Source organism: Narcine bancroftii, chromosome 12 (genome assembly GCF_036971445.1).
Source record: "Narcine bancroftii isolate sNarBan1 chromosome 12, sNarBan1.hap1, whole genome shotgun sequence".
NCBI classification, from domain to species: Eukaryota; Metazoa; Chordata; class Chondrichthyes; order Torpediniformes; family Narcinidae; genus Narcine; species Narcine bancroftii.
Genome location: NC_091480.1, coordinates 95,480,213 through 95,497,314, shown reverse-complemented (window position 1 = coordinate 95,497,314; position 17,102 = coordinate 95,480,213). Strand labels below are relative to the sequence as shown.

The 17,102-nt window shown below is 44.8% G+C and overlaps 2 protein-coding genes across 2 annotated transcripts; both read left to right on the top strand.

Annotated features, from left to right (window-relative positions):
- Nucleotides 1-1,286: 1,286 nt before the first annotated feature.
- LOC138746682 (interferon alpha-1/13-like) lies at nucleotides 1,287-6,987 on the top strand. The gene is made up of 4 exons (XM_069904972.1): nucleotides 1,287-1,364; nucleotides 1,488-1,577; nucleotides 3,782-4,021; nucleotides 6,889-6,987. Exons 1-4 carry the CDS (start codon nucleotides 1,287-1,289, stop codon nucleotides 6,985-6,987), a joined length of 507 nt encoding a protein of 168 aa, XP_069761073.1.
- A 5,788-nt stretch (nucleotides 6,988-12,775) lies between these two features.
- On the top strand, nucleotides 12,776-14,748 carry LOC138747327 (interferon alpha-21-like). The gene is made up of 4 exons (XM_069906441.1): nucleotides 12,776-13,024; nucleotides 13,148-13,237; nucleotides 14,306-14,545; nucleotides 14,650-14,748. Exons 1-4 carry the CDS (start codon nucleotides 12,794-12,796, stop codon nucleotides 14,746-14,748), a joined length of 660 nt encoding a protein of 219 aa, XP_069762542.1. The 5' UTR covers nucleotides 12,776-12,793.
- Nucleotides 14,749-17,102: the final 2,354 nt, after the last annotated feature.

The following is a 17,102-nucleotide window of genomic DNA, read 5'->3' as shown; positions in this document are numbered from 1 at the left end:
TACATGGACCCCAGGTTAGGAACCCGTGGGCTATACCCTTTCCGAACCGGAGGATTCTAATCTTTTCATTTCATCAGTCTCTACCCTGTTCCCAACGTGAGGTCTTCCATTCTACAACATCTGAGATGTCTTCCTCCTTCAAACAACGTGGTCTCCCCTCTACTGCCACCCACTCAACCCTTCCCCCATCTCCTCTATCTCCCATAGATCTGCCCTGCCCCCTCCCCCACATCGAAAAGGACAGGACCTGCTAATTCACCTCAATGGGACCTGAATGGGATCCTACCACAGATTCGTCATTCCCTCTGCTCTCTCTGGGACAGCACTTCGCACCAATCACCTCCTTGTTGTCCACCTACTTGAGGTGGCACCTCCTCCCTCACGAACATTTGCAAACAGCAAAAGTGATTCTGCAGTGTCTCTCACCCGTTAATCTGCGGTCCTCCCTCTCTCTCCCCCCTCTCCTCCTCCCCTCCCTCTTAACGAAAGGTCCAGGTCCAAAACGTTATTTATCACTTCCTTCTGAATACTGCGTGACCTGCAGTTTCTCCACTACTTGGTGTATTGCACGACCCCAGCTCTTGCAGTTTTTCTTGTTGAAGTCCCTTGCAAAGTGACGGGTTGGTCATTTCCACACATGGGACGTCTTTAACTGACCCCACGGGTGTTCCTGACATCTCAAGGCGCTGGATTCTTGTTCACAGTTGGAACTCCGGCTGATTTCACGACCTTCTCCGTGCAACCGCGGTGTCTCCTTCCCTTCACCCCGCGACGGGGCTGAGGGTCATGATCCGGGGTCTCTGCAGTTCATCGCAGTCGGGCTGTTAGTCGGTCCCGGATTTCAAAGGGTTTCTCTGCACGTCTGCAGTGTGGGGGTGGGGGGGGGGGGGGGGGGGTCCCTGTCGCCAGAACCCTGATTGCAACATCGGTGGAGGGAAGGGGACAGCCCTGACTCTGCACCGAACTCGTCCACAGGTGGATGAACCCAACCCGCTGCCTGTGATCTCTGAACGGGAATTCCGTTCCGGAATCTCCCACTTTTGGATTCGCTACCTCAGAATGGAAACGACCAACAAGAAGAAAAAAAAATCAGTATTCTCTCACAACTTCTGTCATCTGTTTTCAGTTTGGAATGATCGCAATCTTCAGCCACAGGACGAGTTGCTGCTTTTCCGGATCCCACAATCTCAACCAGCGAACAATCAACGGGGTTCGAGCTGATTCTGGTCTCGTATTGGTTGAAGATGCCACTGGGACTTTGGATCGTGACCGCATTATTACTCGGGATGCCGAGCCTGGGCTGCGAGAGGCTGCAGTTACTGCAGGTCCTCAACATAGAGACTCTGGGCAAACTGAATGAAATGGTGAGTGGAAGCCGCCCCCCAGGACACTGCGGGATTGTTTGCTGTTCACATTTAGGGAGGGAACCTGCTGAGCGGCGCTTCTCTTTCTGGGCTGGTCAGTAACATTGTCGTTGTCTGTCTCAGGGAGGCCACCTACCCCGACAGTGTAGGATTGAGAGGCTGTCGTTGAAAACCAAGTCCTTGGATCTGGTGAAACTTTCCACGGGGGTTCCTGTGAGTAAACTCCGCTCTTCACTTTTATCTCGTTTATTTCAAGATCTTTATGTTAAGTAACTTTAAGATTCCCAGCTGAACTTTAACTGGAGACCATGATAATGGGGCGGCACAGTTCGCGTAGCGATAAGCTCAACTCCTTTACAGCGCCAGCGACCGGAATACAGGTTCGAATCCCGCGCTGTCTCTAAGCTCTCCCCGTGTCTGCGTCGGTTTTCCCTCGGGGGGCTCCCACCCTTCAAAAACAAACGTACCGAGGGTGAGGGTCATTTGGGTGACACGGGCTCGTGGGCTGAAAGGACCTGTTATCGTCCTGAATGCCTCTAAATTAAAATAGAAATAGACGAATGCCAGCTCTCACTCCACCTCATTCACTTTGTCTGACTAAGGAACCCGTTCGCGCGGAATATTTTCTTCTCATCTCTACCTCTCCCCACCTACACTTGTAGCTTCTTTTCTGGATCTTACACCCTCTTATCATCGCACTTTACACCCTGCATTCATGCCACCCTCTGATACCTTCGGCTTCACATCCCCCCCCACCTCTTCTCTCTGTACCCCTGCCGTCCTTGTTGTTCATTTCTTTCTCATTATCTCATCCCCCCTGCTACATTTCTGTTGATCAACTAGAAATCGTTCACATCCCCTTCATCGTCGCCAACCTGTGACTTCCAGGGGTGATGTAACCATTTTACACCCGCCCGGCTTCTCAGTGATAGATCGAGGTTTCCTCCTCCTGTCTGGCTTAATTAATGCAGATCTGCTGGAAGACTTACTGGTCTTTCAACACACGGTGAGGGGCTGTTACCGACGGGCATATTCCAGACTGCAGGAATATGTGCTGAAGGATGTATTCGTGCGAGGACGCTGTGGGGAAGGACCATAGTCCCATCACCGGACATTGAGGGGCTGAGACTCAGGGGAAGTCCCTCAAGCAACAGAAGGGGCAGAAGGACAAAGCCACAGTGGTGGCAATGGTGTCAATAGAATCGAATGTAACAATGTACAGTGACGGGAATGTATGGATATGAAAGCAAAGGAAATGACAGATTCTAAATGGTTATGAACAAAGTCTATTTTTGGTCAAAAATTTAATTAATCCAATTTAGTTTTTTTTTAGATCAAGAATGCTGAGGGAAGGCTTGATAGGTGTGTGCAAAGTAATGGGAGGCTAAGGATAAACTTTCCCTGGGGTGGAGGTCGTGGTCAAGAAATGAGGTTTAGAGGAGACATATGAAAAAAATACTTTTGAGCAGGGTTGGTTGGAATTCAGACGGCACTAAGTGAGAGGATAGTGGATGTGAAAACATTTAGGAAGAATTTGATGAGCAGTTCAGTTTTCAAGGCTATTACCAGCCCCTGTGACGATACATTGCCTTTACTCATGTTTACCTATAGTGGATGTCCAAAGCATAACAAGAACTGTGAGGTCTTGTCAGATCAGACCATTGGCTATGTTGGAAGACTCTCTTTTCATTAGCCCCTTTCACACTTGCGTCCCTCTAAATCAGCCGTTTGGTGTCCTGGGATAGGAAGGGGAGTTTGGCTTTTCAGATTTGACCACTCCTAACTGGGACACTGAACATTTTCACACTTGCAAGGAGCCATCCCCGGGGTAAGGACAGTTTTACCTTATACCAGGGGTGTCATGACGCATCGAGTGATGGTGGACCTGCCCTAAATCCTGATCAATGTATTATGATCTTATATTTGAACAAAATTAATCATGTCTAATTATAACATAATTAAGCTTTATGTACAGCACAGTATGAGCCCTTCAGCCCCTGTTGTTGTTGTGCCAACCTATATAAACCTTTAAAAGGGACCGTGGGAAAGTACTACCAATAAATAGCAATAGAGGAAAAATTTTAAACAGTGTGAGAAAGTTGGTAACGCTATCACATACAATTTATAAATACTATGGAAAAAAGCGATGGAAGGCCTGTCCTCCTAGAAGTTCGTGTGGCAGAAAAAGCGCTGTGTGCACAGCTGCAAGCATGGAGCACTCATGGATGGGTTTCTCTGCCACGTGGCATTCTGGGAAGTCAGCTCCGCCCTCACTTGTTCCCCATGGTCTTTATAAATGGTGTGCTATAGCGTTACCAACTATCCCACCCTGTTTAAAATGGTCTGTTATGCTCTTTAAATCCTCATGCTCTGTTCTCATTCAAAATCACTAATCTCACCATGTATATTGTGCACAGGCCCAAGGCAAGATCCAGATGATCTATCAAACTCTGCGTCATCTCCGCAGAATCTACAGCATGAACCTGAGCTCAGTAGCAGGGGTCCAGGACACAGTGGAACACTTCAGGATTCTCTTGGATCGGCAACTCAGAGAACTGGAAGTCTGCGTCAGGAAACCAAGAACAGAGTCCAAACCAAGAAATAATGCCAAAATCCTTAAATACTTCTGGAAACTGAGAAAGTTTCTGAAACAGAAGGTGAGCTGGTTATAGATGTATTCTGCCTTTTTGTATCTGTTTATTATCTAAGATATTTCCTTGAATTTATTTTTCTGAGGAGTCAAGAGATGGAGTAGTGGCTGGTTGGGAAAACCAGCCCTCTCCAGGAAAATAGGAAAAAAGTTAGGAAAAAGCAAAGCACAACAAAAATAGAGTACAAGAAATAGAAGGTAAAGATACAGAGAAGAGAGAGAAGATGGCTTCCAAGAAGGAGAAAGTAAGAACAACTGGAAAAAAAAGTTAAAAAGTCACCAGAGAAGAAAGAAGAAGGCCTTACCTGCAGGAAGGAACAGGACACTATGGTGGCGAGGAGCGCCCGACCCTCGAGGTCAGTGCCTGCCCTACAGAGTCATGACCCACCAGCCGGTGCAGTACAAAAATGGCTCTTGGAGCCAAACAAAAGTGTGCAATCAAAGGAGAAAGAGGGCTCTCAGCTGGAGGATAAGGAAGACAGCAGAAGAGGGAGCGACGAAACAGACGTGGAAGACAAATGGAGGGAAGATCGACAAGAAGACCAATGTTAGGAAGCACAACAGCTGAGCAGCCCAGGAGGGGAGGAACAGTAAGAAGAGGTCTGACAAAGAGATACAAGCAGGAAAAACAGAAGAGACACAGACCCAAAGAAGACACAAACACAGGTACAGATACAGAAGAAGAGGAAGAAGAAGACCAAGATCTTCACAGAGAAATAGAAGGTAAAACTGATGAACAGAATATAGATAAAGGTTTTTTTGAAGAACAAATGAAATCACTAAAAGAATGGTTGTCATTAGTGTTATTAGAGTTTAATGCAATTAAATTAAATTAAGGCAATAAAGTATATATAAAGATGTAAAAACAATGTATATGTAAAGAATCAAAGAGGAAAAAGAGAAGGAAGGGAGTAAGGGGAAAAAAGAAGAGAGAGAGCTTTGTTATATGTGTTTTAAGAAAAGTGTTTTCTGGAGAGGGCTGTGTAGAGGGGGAATAACTGTCACTGCAAAATCAGTTGACGCTGTGAACAAGATCACAATCCAAATGAAAAGGGGAGTAGTGGTTGCCCAGCAAGGGGTATGGGGCAACTCAGAGAGGGAGGGAACTTTTGGGGTTAAGGTATTAGTGGATGTGGGGGTACTTTAGGTCTTAAATGTGTTGTCGTACATTAAGTGTAATAAGAAAAATCTAAGAGATGAAAATGGGGAAAAGGGGGATGGAGGTGACGAAGAGGTGTATGCAAGATATAAGATGGCCATGTTGAACTAAAAGACTATTAACATTAATGGAATACATAACCAAATTAAAAGGAAGAGGCTACTAAAATTATTGAAAAAGGAAAAAATAGATATAGCATTTGTGCAGGAAATGCATTTAACTGAAGCGGAATGTAACAAATTAAGAGAGACTGGGTAGGACACATAACGGCAGCATCATATAATTCAAAAGCTAGAGGTGTAGCCATACTAGTTAACAAAAATGTACCAATCAAAACGGAGGAGGAAATAATAGATCCGGCAGGGAGGTATGCAATGATAAAGTGTCAGATATACTTAGAATTTTGGAATTTGCTTAATATATATGCATCTAATGAGGAGGATCAAAAGTTTATGCAGGATTTTTTTTGAAGATTGCAGACACACAAGGAAATATATTGATAGGAGGGGATTTTAACCTTAATTTGGACCCAATGTTAGATAAAACTGGACAAAAAAACAAGTAAAAAGAATAAAGTAGCCAAAGTTATGGTTAAATCAATGCAGGAAATGAAACTTATGGATATAATGGAGGAGGAAACACCAAGAGAGAAGGAATTTTCATATTATTCGAGTAGGCACAAAACTTACTCAAGGATTGATAATTGATAAGCAATAATTACAGTAATACCAAAGATGGGGAAGGATCCATTAACAACAGCACCAGATAGACCAATATCTCTACTTAATTCAGACTATAAGATAATAGCGAAATTATTAGTATACAGATGGCCGATTGTGTAAATAGTAAAACAAGATCAAACTGGATTTATTAAGAAAAGGCGAACAGCGGACAATGTCTGCAAATAATTGGTTACACAGGGTATATATCAATCACTCCTCAAAAATTAAAAAAATGGGATTCAACATTATCAGATAGATGTTTTCACTGTAAGAAGGAAATGGGAACAACATTACATGCAACTTGGGCATGTACGAAAGTAAATACGTTTTGGGAAGAATTAAATCAGATACTAAATAAAATTACAAAAAAAATAACATACCAAAAAAAACCAGAGACATTTCTTTTAAGTAACATAAGAAGTAGAGAATTAGGCCTCAAATTGGATAAAGTGGGAAAAAAAATTCATTATGATGGCTTTAGCAATAGCAAAAAAAATGTATAATGTCAACTTGGAAAATGGAAAAGAGCCTGAGAGTACAGCAATGTTACATGGAAATGAATAAATGTATTGCATTGGAAAAAATAACATATAATTTAAAAAATAAAGTCACAATGTTTGAACAAATTTGGAAACCGTACATGGAACAGATCAGAGAGGGCTTGCCTATGACCTCCGTCCCCTGAAATGAGAATGAAAAAGATAAGAAGACAAAACGACTAGATTCAGGGTGTAATAAATAGATGACGCATTTTTCTTGTTTATTTTCCTTTGTGTGAAATATTGTTTTATGGTTTTATTGTATTGTATATGTTGAATATTTATGGGTTTTGGAGGGGGGGGGGGGTTGGTCGAGGGGAGGGAGGGAAATGGGTGGAATAAAAGACCACTGTGTAAATTTAATGAGTTACATTTGTACATATTTTGGTTGATAGGGTTCACAGTGTGAAAAATAAAAAAATTATAAAAAATAATTTATTTTTCTCTCCTTCAGAAATTCAGCCGCTGTGCCTGGGAAATAACCCGCGTTGAGACCAGGAGACAATTACAGCACTTCCTTCGCATTATGGCAAAGTTCAGCAGAGAACACTGATGACCTTCCAGGGACATTTTCACAGCAGATTGAGATTAATGACCAACTACTTAAAATAATGTTTTAACATAAAGTAGCATTTTACTAGACCAATATTACATTCTGAATGAAAAATTCTGGAAATTGGAACATGTAGAGACAAAACAAAAACTCAAGCCAAGTAAACTACCAATACGATGCAGACTGACCGAAAACATTCATTATCCTTCACCTCCTGCCGATGCTGCCTGAACTGTGGAGGATTTTCAACCTTATTTTTGTTTTACTCTGGACTACATTGTCACATTGATGCAATTTCCATTTGATGAGTGATGGAGAACATGAGATGTCTTGATCTTTCTCCATATTTAAGTGATTGTTTAATTTATTGCCATTTATTATTTTATTATTATCCTGTGATGAAATATGAATTTGTGGTGGAATGATCCCGCTTCTGTTCCTTTCTCAAAACTCGGTAGCTACCAACACAGGGATCCATATCTGGATCAGGTGCCCTGTGGTCAATTTGTCATTCTCATGGGCTTTCTGCAGCTTGACTGTTTCTGGTTGCCACCGTGTTAGTTCTCACTTTAAAGTGAACTGGATAACATTTTGTTTTCCACAAGTTCATGCACATGAAGCGTTACATTTTTGCGTCCAGTTTTTTATTTATTGTGGTAACACGTTAAGCCGGAGAATTGTAGGATTTTTCCCCTTTCCCAGTGCAATCTATTTAATTTCCATTCATTTTCCTGAAATAATTCTTCCAAAGTAGGTCCAATGAGGATATGCATTATAGTCTCAACTGACAATGAGACCCCATGCAGCGTGGTTGGATTTCAAATCCTTTCTCCTTGACTGATGCAGAGTAATGATTGTGTGTTCGTTTTCCCTGTGTTCAGACGATAAATGTGCTTTTATTTATTATTATTTATTTTGAAACTATTTTAAGTATGTCTATATTCATCTTTTAAAATGTTGTTAATTCATTGTTACTGAGAGATATGCTTGGAAATATTTTTCTAAATAAAAAAAATCAGTAATGATGTGGAATAAAGTATTTTCAATCACACATTTTGATCAAAATATTTCCCTTTCTCCCATTATTAAATATCCTCAGGTCTACTCCGCACGTCTCTCCCTCCTTCCTCTCCCCTTCACCTCCTCCGTGCTAAATGTGAATGTTTTAATTGAATTGCATTAATTTTCCATTTGTGGACAATATAAAGACACATTATCTTGATTTTATCATCATATTATCCAGCTGAATGATTCAGCTGAAGTGAGTTGAGAATTTTAGGCTTTAAAAAATTCCAGTGCTGCCATTTGCTTGGAAGTAAAACACGAAAGTCTCCAGACACCGTGATTGAAGTAAAAGCATAGTGCTGGAGAAATTCATCAGCTCAGTGTACCTTGATATAGCAAAGATATAGATACATAACCAATGAGCCCTTCATCGAAGTATGAAAAAATGTAGGCAGTCTGGTGATTGGGAGCTGGTTATCCTCCTGACCACTAGAGGGAGTCTGAGATAAATGCTCCACCTCAAATTAGATGGAAAATGGATGCCCCACGAGGTTGTGAGTTGTTAATAAAATACAATTAATACAAAAGATCCCAATTTTAAAAAAATCACATGTACAAGGAGTTGGTATCAGCAGGAGACAGGTGTGGGAGTTTGGAAAACTGATCTAAAATTATGAACATGAAGGAAACTAAAATTCATACATCAGTTAATGGCTGTAACCAGTACAAACAGGATGAACTTGGGGATTAGGATGCAGGAAAGCAGAGTCAGCACCATTAACATAAGAATCTTCTAGTCTTTGTGACAAGACCATAAGACTAAGATAAGGAGTGGTCCATCGGGCACACAAAACTCAAAACGGTCAACCAGTTTACCTATCTCGGCTGCACCATTTCATCGGATGCAAGGATCGACAATGAGATAGACAACAGACTCGCCAAGGCAAATAGCGCTTTGGAAGACTACACAAAAGAGTCTGGAAAAACAACCAACTGAAAAACCTCACAAAGATAAGCGTATACAGAGCCGTTGTCATACCCACACTCCTGTTCGGCTCCGAATCTACCGGCACCACCTACGGCTCCTAGAACGCTTCCACCAGCGTTGTCTCCGCTCCATCCTCAACATCCATTGGAGCGCTTACATCCCTAACGTCGAAGTACTCGAGATGGCAGAGGTCGACAGCATCGAGTCCACGCTGCTGAAGATCCAGCTGCGCTGGATGGGTCACGTCTCCAGAATGGAGGACCATCGCCTTCCCAAGATCGTGTTATATGGCGAGCTCTCCACTGGCCACCGTGACAGAGGTGCACCAAAGAAAAGGTACAAGGACTGCCTAAAGAAATCTCTTGGTGCCTGCCACATTGATCACCGCCAGTGGGCTGATAACGCCTCAAATCGTGCATCTTGGCGCCTCACAGTTTGGCGGGCAGCAACCTCCTTTGAAGAAGACCGCAGAGCCCACCTCACTGACAAAAGGCAAAGGAGGAAAAACCCAACACCCAACCCCAACCAACCAATTTTCCCCTGCAACCGCTGCAATCGTGTCTGCCTGTCCCGCATCGGACTTGTCAGCCACAAACGAGCCTGCAGCTGACGTGGACTTTTTACCCCCTCCATAAATCTTCGTCCGCGAAGCCAAGCCAAAGAGAAGAAAGAAGGTAAGGAACAATAGAATGTAGGAAGTTGAGGTAGTCTGGATCAGATAAGGGTCTCCTAGCCCTGGACAGAAGTACCAAGTCCTACATATCTAATTAGCTAACCTTACACAGATTTATACATATTAAATTAGCCAACCCTAGACAGGATGAGCCAACTCTGCATATCAAGAGACTGTAGCCCCGAGAATCAGGAAGGTGTGAATAAGGACAATAACATGAAGGGACACCGACAGGATACCCCCTGGTCCTCCAAGTCTACTGAAATTGCACGTAGGCAGGCAGGATTGCCTAATGCCAAACCTCTCCAGCAGGAGGCAGAAGAATGTAAGGGGGAGGGTATTCCTATACTGAAATCAACTGTATAAAAGTTGGGTGAGCCCCAGTATATGTGTGTATTCCCAGGGTAAGGGGAAGCACCCAACTTTGCATTGTTGTAAAATAAATGTTCTTTGTTCTCAATTTTTGTCTCGAGCAATTTCTTTAAAGGTACTTCTATTTCTAACACAGGGAAAGTATGAAAACTCCAGATGCTGTGACAGACAGACACAAGCTATTAATAGCCATAATCAAGAAAAACCTCTGAGATGTCCCCATGAATCCAAAGACTGATGATGAAGCTACAAAGTTATGAGTTTGAATTGGTGTACATGTACTGACAATGACCACACCAGCAGTGCCAGTAGAAGACAGCTTTAATAAACTAATATGGACACTAAGAGGTCTTGTCTCTGCAAGATGAACCTGGAAGGCTAGACTGGAGCTCTGGACTGCTTTATAGACAAGGTCACCGGGATGACCCCTGGTGACCTAGTGGTGTCATTACATCTCACCACAGTACACACCAAGGAAACGAATGGTGCTCCGTGATGCATTGTCCAGGGCATGAACACAGAGTGAAGCACACAATGAGAGATCCACAGAGACATGAACCTGATCACTGAATCTCTTCTTGTATCCAACATGAAGTCCAAGCAGATTGTAGCTGAAACAGAAAAGGACATATTTCTACAGAAGGTCATCAAGAATTTGAATGAAGATCAGCCTAGGGTGAAGGTCAGCAATACTGCAACATCAGAGCAGAGCTGAGTCTTCTCAATGGGCTTCGACTCAGACTGAGCAGAATTATCATTCCTCAATCACTGCAATAAGAGATGCTGAAAAGGATGCAGCCGTCCGCCCATGACCCAGGAGCGCGAATTTTACAAAACCCATAGGGTTAATAGAGGCGATGACATGGTGCAGATCTGCCCGAGTCCTGATTTCCACTCGCACTCGTACCTGCTCCATGGTCACCGTTTATGAGTAGAGGCCCCTTGCCCTTCCCCCTGCGTATTTTAGATGTCACGGTGGTGGGCAGCGCGACTGCACCACTTACCCCACCTCCCTTAGCTCTGGAACCTGGCTCCCAACTCATCTCTGCACAAAGGGACCATGAGATCCGCCTTATAGGTCAATTCGACTTTTTTTTAAATACAATGTGGTGTTTCCCCATACAGACCTAGAGATGGGAACAGAGCAAGGTTCTCCCCCTCTCCTATGTTAAGGCCACGGCGGGAGCAGGGGATGCAGTAGATTTCTCTGGCGGAGACACGGGTGAAGCGCTGCTTCGCTTGATTGGACTGTTTGGGGCCCCGAATGGTGGTAAGGGAGGAGATGTATGACCAGGTGTGGCACTTCAGGGGAAGGTGCCTGATAGGCTCTATCAATAACCCCAGAGTCATAGCCTGCAGGAACAATAGGCTTTAATGCACACAAGACTTTGGCTGGTCCAGATCCAGGTACAGGACTGCTAGAAAGGGGGATCTTTATGGCCAGGGCATAGTGGGCGGGCCAGCCTTTATATATATAATATATATATACTGTAACTGGTAGAGGGTACACTTTGTGCCAAAGGGGCGTTTGTGTGGAGGGCCGAGGGGGTCATGGAGGAATTGGCTCTGACTGAAGGCGGAGACCGTTTACACAAACTCGCACTTTCAGAAACAAGGAGCCCGTCACTTTCGCTTTGGGTGAAGGGGCTGGAGTCAGAGAGTTCGGGCACCGCGTTCCGTGGTCGAAATCCAAGTGGTCATTTTAAAAGAAAAAACAAAAGCCTTCTGGAAGGAACAAAATCCAGAAAGTCTCCCCAGTTGGAGAGCAGGGGTATCTGGGCAGAGAGAGAGAGGGCGTCGCGTCCAGCCGGCTGCGCCCGGGCTCTCTGCACCCGCCTGTCTCCCCCGGGGCTGAGCGGGAGGGTTGAGCAGAGTCTCTGCCCGTGGACGGAGCCCTGTCCCAACTCCTGCACGGACCATTCCCCCCCCCACTCCTGCACGAACCATCCCCCCCCCACTCCTGCACGGACCATCCCCCCCCCCACTCCTGCACGAACCATCCACCCCCCCACTCCTGCACGAACCATCCCCCCCCCCACTCCTGCACGAACCATCCCCCCCCCCACTCCTGCACGGACCACCCCCCCCACTCCTGCACGAACCATCCCCCCCCCCCACTCCTGCACGAACCATCCCCCCCCCACTCCTGCACGAACCATCCCCCCCCCACCCCACTCCTGCACGGACCATGCCCCCCCACTCCTGCACGGACCATCCCCCCCCCACTCCTGCACGAACCATCCCCCCCCCCACTCCTGCACGGACCACCCCCCCCCCACTCCTGCACGAACCATCCCCCCCCCCACTCCTGCACGGACCACCCCCCCCCACTCCTGCACGAACCATCCCCCCCCCCACTCCTGCACGAACCATCCCCCCCCCCCACTCCTGCACGAACCATCCCCCCCCCACTCCTGCACGAACCATCCCCCCCCCCCCACTCCTGCACGAACCATCCCCCCCCCCCCACTCCTGCACGAACCATCCCCCCCCCCCACTCCTGCACGAACCATCCCCCCCCCACCCCACTCCTGCACGGACCATGCCCCGTCCCCTGCCCAGACCCAGCTTGGTCTGGATCAATTGGGTTCTGAGCCGCAGCTGCGCTTGTTCTTCCAGCCGCGGACTTTCCAGTCGCCCCGCGGACTCTCCCGCTTTCAGATTCCGTACGCGGGGCCCGAGATCGCTCTCCCTCTCGCCTCTCCAACCAAATCTCCCGCAGGGCGAATGTCACGTCTCGTCGGGGTTTGACCCATAAAACCGGCAGCATGGCCGAGGCGGCTGACACTTCCATCCACAAGATCCCGAAGCTCAGAGAGCGCAACAGGTCTCGCTCCGATCCGGACTTGCTTCGCCGTTGGGTGAAGATGGCATTGGGCAGCGTCTGGAGAGTTGGCGTCGCGGTGGTGCTGGTCCTGGGACCCCTGAGCCTGGGCTGCGAGAGGCTGCAGTTACTGCAGGTCCTCAACATAGAGACTCTGGGCAAACTGAATGAAATGGTGAGTGGAAGCCGCCCCCCAGGACACTGCGGGATTGTTTGCTGTTCACATTTAGGGAGGGAACCTGCTGAGCGGCGCTTCTCTTTCTGGGCTGGTCAGTAACATTGTCGTTGTCTGTCTCAGGGAGGCCACCTACCCCGACAGTGTAGGATTGAGAGGCTGTCGTTGAAAACCAAGTCCTTGGATCTGGTGAAACTTTCCACGGGGGTTCCTGTGAGTAAACTCCGCTCTTCACTTTTATCTCGTTTATTTCAAGATCTTTATGTGAAATACTTCTAAAAAAATCTATTTTGAACGTGATCCATGATGTAAAAATAGTTCTGAGCAACAGATTCCCACTGAATATAGTGTATCCCTTCCTCCATCTCTCGTTCACAAGTCGCCTCTCTCCTGTATCGAAAACTCCTCCACTCCTTATAATCACGCCACTCACCGCCGATTACATCTGAGTTACCCCGCCAATATCGCGGCTCCAATCGCGCAGTGTGAAATGGCGTAACCGGACAGGGCGAGTAGATTCAAACCGGACTCTTGTGACCCAAGTGTGTCAGAGTCCGGCCGAGTTAACTCACTTTTTCGAGGTGTAAAAGCACGACCTGCTCTCCCATCAGGATTATTTCCAAATAACAATGCAGTGTGAAAAGCTCCTGTGGTCAACCTGCCCTGCAAATTTTCCCATTTCCTATGAGGGTTGGCAGTGAGAAAGGGGCTTCTGTGATCACCAGCATTACTCCTCTCTCTCTCTATTTCTAGTTAACTTATTGCCTGCTGAATTTATATTTTTTGTTGATCTGCTGGGATACCTCACTGCCTTCATCTTGTTTCAACTATAGGTAACCACCGAGACCCTACTCGCTTCCCAAGTCCTGAGTTACAGTGATAGATTGTGAGGTTTCCTGCTCCTGCTACCAAATTAATCCACATCTTATCTCGTCTTTACCTTAGTATTCTATGGTAGAATCAAAGCCTGGTATAAATAGCAGGAAACTTTTCTGTTGCTGTGTTCTTTCTAATCAGAAGTCACTGCTAAGGCAAGAAAGAAGTTTAAATGGGTAATGAGGAAAAATAATAGCTTGACTAATATTTTGGGCAGCATGTTATAGAGCCAGTGACCCTGTTATTGTTCTGTATGTCAACATTTATTTTTTAAAAACGAGCTTTTGAATCAATAAAGGACAGAATGCTACTCATCTTGTGTTGCTAAATGGGATTGGTTTAGATAAATACTTGAGCAAAGGAGGCTAATGTGCCTTTGACATTGACCCTTCTCATGTTGTTTAGGCCCAAGACTGGACCCAGATCATTCATCAAACACTGCATCAGATTCGTAGGATCTACCACATGAACCTGAACTCAGCGGCATGGGACCAGAGAACAGTGGAGCAGTTCAGGCTTCTTTTAAATCAACAGATCAGAGAGCTGGAACACTGTGCCTGGGAACCAAGCAGAGAGACGAGGCCGGGGAAGAACTCCGCTATCCTTAAATATTTCCAGAAACTGGGGAAGTTTCTAAAACAGAAGGTGAGTTTGGTCGCCTTGAAACGCTGCGATTTCAAACAGATTTCTGTGGCTCGTTTTGCCTGTCCATTATCTAACAAATTTTCTGAAATTTTTCCCTCTCTCAGAAATTCAGCCCCTGTGCCTGGGAAATAACCCGTGCAGAGACCAGGGCATATTTGCAACAGCTCCTTCTCATTATGGCAAGAATCAGTAGAGAACACTGAAGATTTTTTGGAGACAAGTTCACGACAGATGTAGATGCCTGATAATTATGGGTTGAAAAAAAGAACTTTTATTCATTGGAAAAAGGATATCATAGAGCATAACATTTCCTTATGGGGGAAAAAATACTGGAATATTGAAAGAAAACAGAAAGTGATAGATATACTTAATACTATACGTGTGGAGAGAAAGACTAAGTTAATATTTTGGATCACATAAACTTCCTCCATGGATGCTCACTGACCTGAAACATTACTTACTTATCTCTCCCCACACCCACTGTCTGAACAAGGTGGCTTTTTAAATACTTACAGTTTTGCATTGTTATATTACTGTAATTTTCACCTGGAAAATGGTGGAGACAAAGCAGGTCTGCTCCATATTTAAGTGCCGATTTAACTTATTGCTATTTATTTTTATATTATTATCCTGTGATGAAATGTGAATTTTGTGAATGATACTGTTCCTTCTTTCAAAGACAGGCAGCTACAGCAGTGCAGGTTTTATTTCTGGATCAGGTGCTCTGCGATCAGCGTATCACCCTCACTGCCTTTCTGCAGCTTCTTGGCACTATTTCAGTCCATCATCTAAGGTGAACTGGGTGACACTTCATAGTGCACAGTTGAATGGACTTGAAATGTTACCATTTTTGTAAAAGCGTGTTTTTGTGGTCACATATTGAGCCAGAGAGTGACAGGTTTTTGCCATTTTCCCCCAAAGATAAATGGTTTAATTTCCATTTATTTCATTGTTGCAACAGTGGTGGGTTTGCAGAACCATTCTACTCGACTTCATTGTTGCAACAGTGGTGGGTTTGCAGAACCATTCTACTCGACTTCATTGCTGCAACAGTGGTGGGTTTGCAGAACCATTCTACTTGACTTCATTGTTGCAACAATGGTGGGTTTGCAGAACCATTCTACTCGACTTCATTGTTGCAACAGTGGTGGGTTTGCAGAACCATTCTACTCGACTTCATTGTTGCAACAGTGGTGGGTTTGCAGAACCATTCTACTCGACTTCATTGCTGCAACAGTGGTGGGTTTGCAGAACCATTCTACTCGACTTCATTGTTGCAACAATGGTGGGTTTGCAGAACCATTCTACTCGACTTCATTGTTGCAACAATGATGATTTTGTGTTTGTTCTCCCAGGGTTAGGGTTATCTTAATTTATTTATATTTATTGTAAAATCTATTTAAAATGTCCAAAACAAGTTTCACAACTTTTAAAAATATATTGCTATATGTAATGGATTATATTTTTCTGAATAAAAAATAAATTTATAATGCAGACATGGTGTAAATTGATTATTTCCAATTTTGGAGCAATATCTTCTTGTGAATTCCAACCACTGAATATAAATACACACTTAATCACTTGACTTTCAGCTTCCTGAGTGAGGAAGAGTGGAGTCAGGAGTGAAGATACAACACTGGCCCACAAGCTCAACAACCGGTGGTACATGTAATAGCACCTAGATGGTAGATGTTGTTGCTCTTCGAGTTTACACGATTGGGCCTCACTGTAGCAATGGAGATGAACTTGGTGGGAATGTGAGTGGAAAAGAGATCCAGTATCTGCAGTTTTCCTTCACCTCTACTTTGCTTTACAAACGCACCCAATTTTCAGAAAGGACGAACCCATCACTTTCCCTGGGAATCTTTCGCCTTGAGAAAACTTGCCATGAGGCATATGGAGCCACACCCACACAGGAGTTCTGGCAACATAACTATTCTCTGCACTCTCTCCAGTATGACAACATCATTCCTACTGCACAGTAACCAAAACTGAATACTCCAAACAGGGCCTCACCATCATCTTGTACAGCTGCAACATGTCCTCTGAACTTCTATACTCAATTCTCTGACGGATAAAGGCCAATGTGCTGAAAGCTTTTTTGACCAACTATGACACCACTTTCAAAGGTAAAGAATTAAAGACAATCATGTTAATAAACCTCCCAGTAGCCAACCATATTAAAACCACCATACGAGGCGCAAAACCGCCCCAAATGAAATCATTTACTGCACCTGATGTTCTTATGTGAACCTCTACATCAGGGAGACTGGATACAGAGTTAGAGATTGTTTCATTGAGCATCCTTACACTGTGCTGCAATTGCAAAGACCTTTCAGTGGCCAACCATTTTAATTAAATGCACCAACATGTTTATCTATGGCCTCATGCACTGCCAAACCGAGGCTACCCGATAATTGGAGAAACAACACCTTGTTTTCCTTCTGGGAACATTCCAACCAGCCAGCACTGACATTAATGTCTCCAATTTCCGTTAAACCCATTCAGAGTTTCTCTCCTCTCGATCTCATTTTCTTCAGCTCCCCCCAACTTCTTT

Coding starts and splice junctions, on each gene's coding strand:
- LOC138747327 (XM_069906441.1), top strand. CDS start 12,794: ATGGCCGAGGCGGCTGACACTTCCATCCACAAGATCCCGAAGCTCAGA. Junction 13,238..14,305: donor AACTTTCCACGGGGGTTCCT/GTGAGTAAACTC, acceptor CATGTTGTTTAG/GCCCAAGACTGGACCCAGAT. Junction 14,546..14,649: donor GGAAGTTTCTAAAACAGAAG/GTGAGTTTGGTC, acceptor TCCCTCTCTCAG/AAATTCAGCCCCTGTGCCTG.
- LOC138746682 (XM_069904972.1), top strand. CDS start 1,287: ATGCCGAGCCTGGGCTGCGAGAGGCTGCAGTTACTGCAGGTCCTCAAC. Junction 1,578..3,781: donor AACTTTCCACGGGGGTTCCT/GTGAGTAAACTC, acceptor TATTGTGCACAG/GCCCAAGGCAAGATCCAGAT. Junction 4,022..6,888: donor GAAAGTTTCTGAAACAGAAG/GTGAGCTGGTTA, acceptor TCTCTCCTTCAG/AAATTCAGCCGCTGTGCCTG.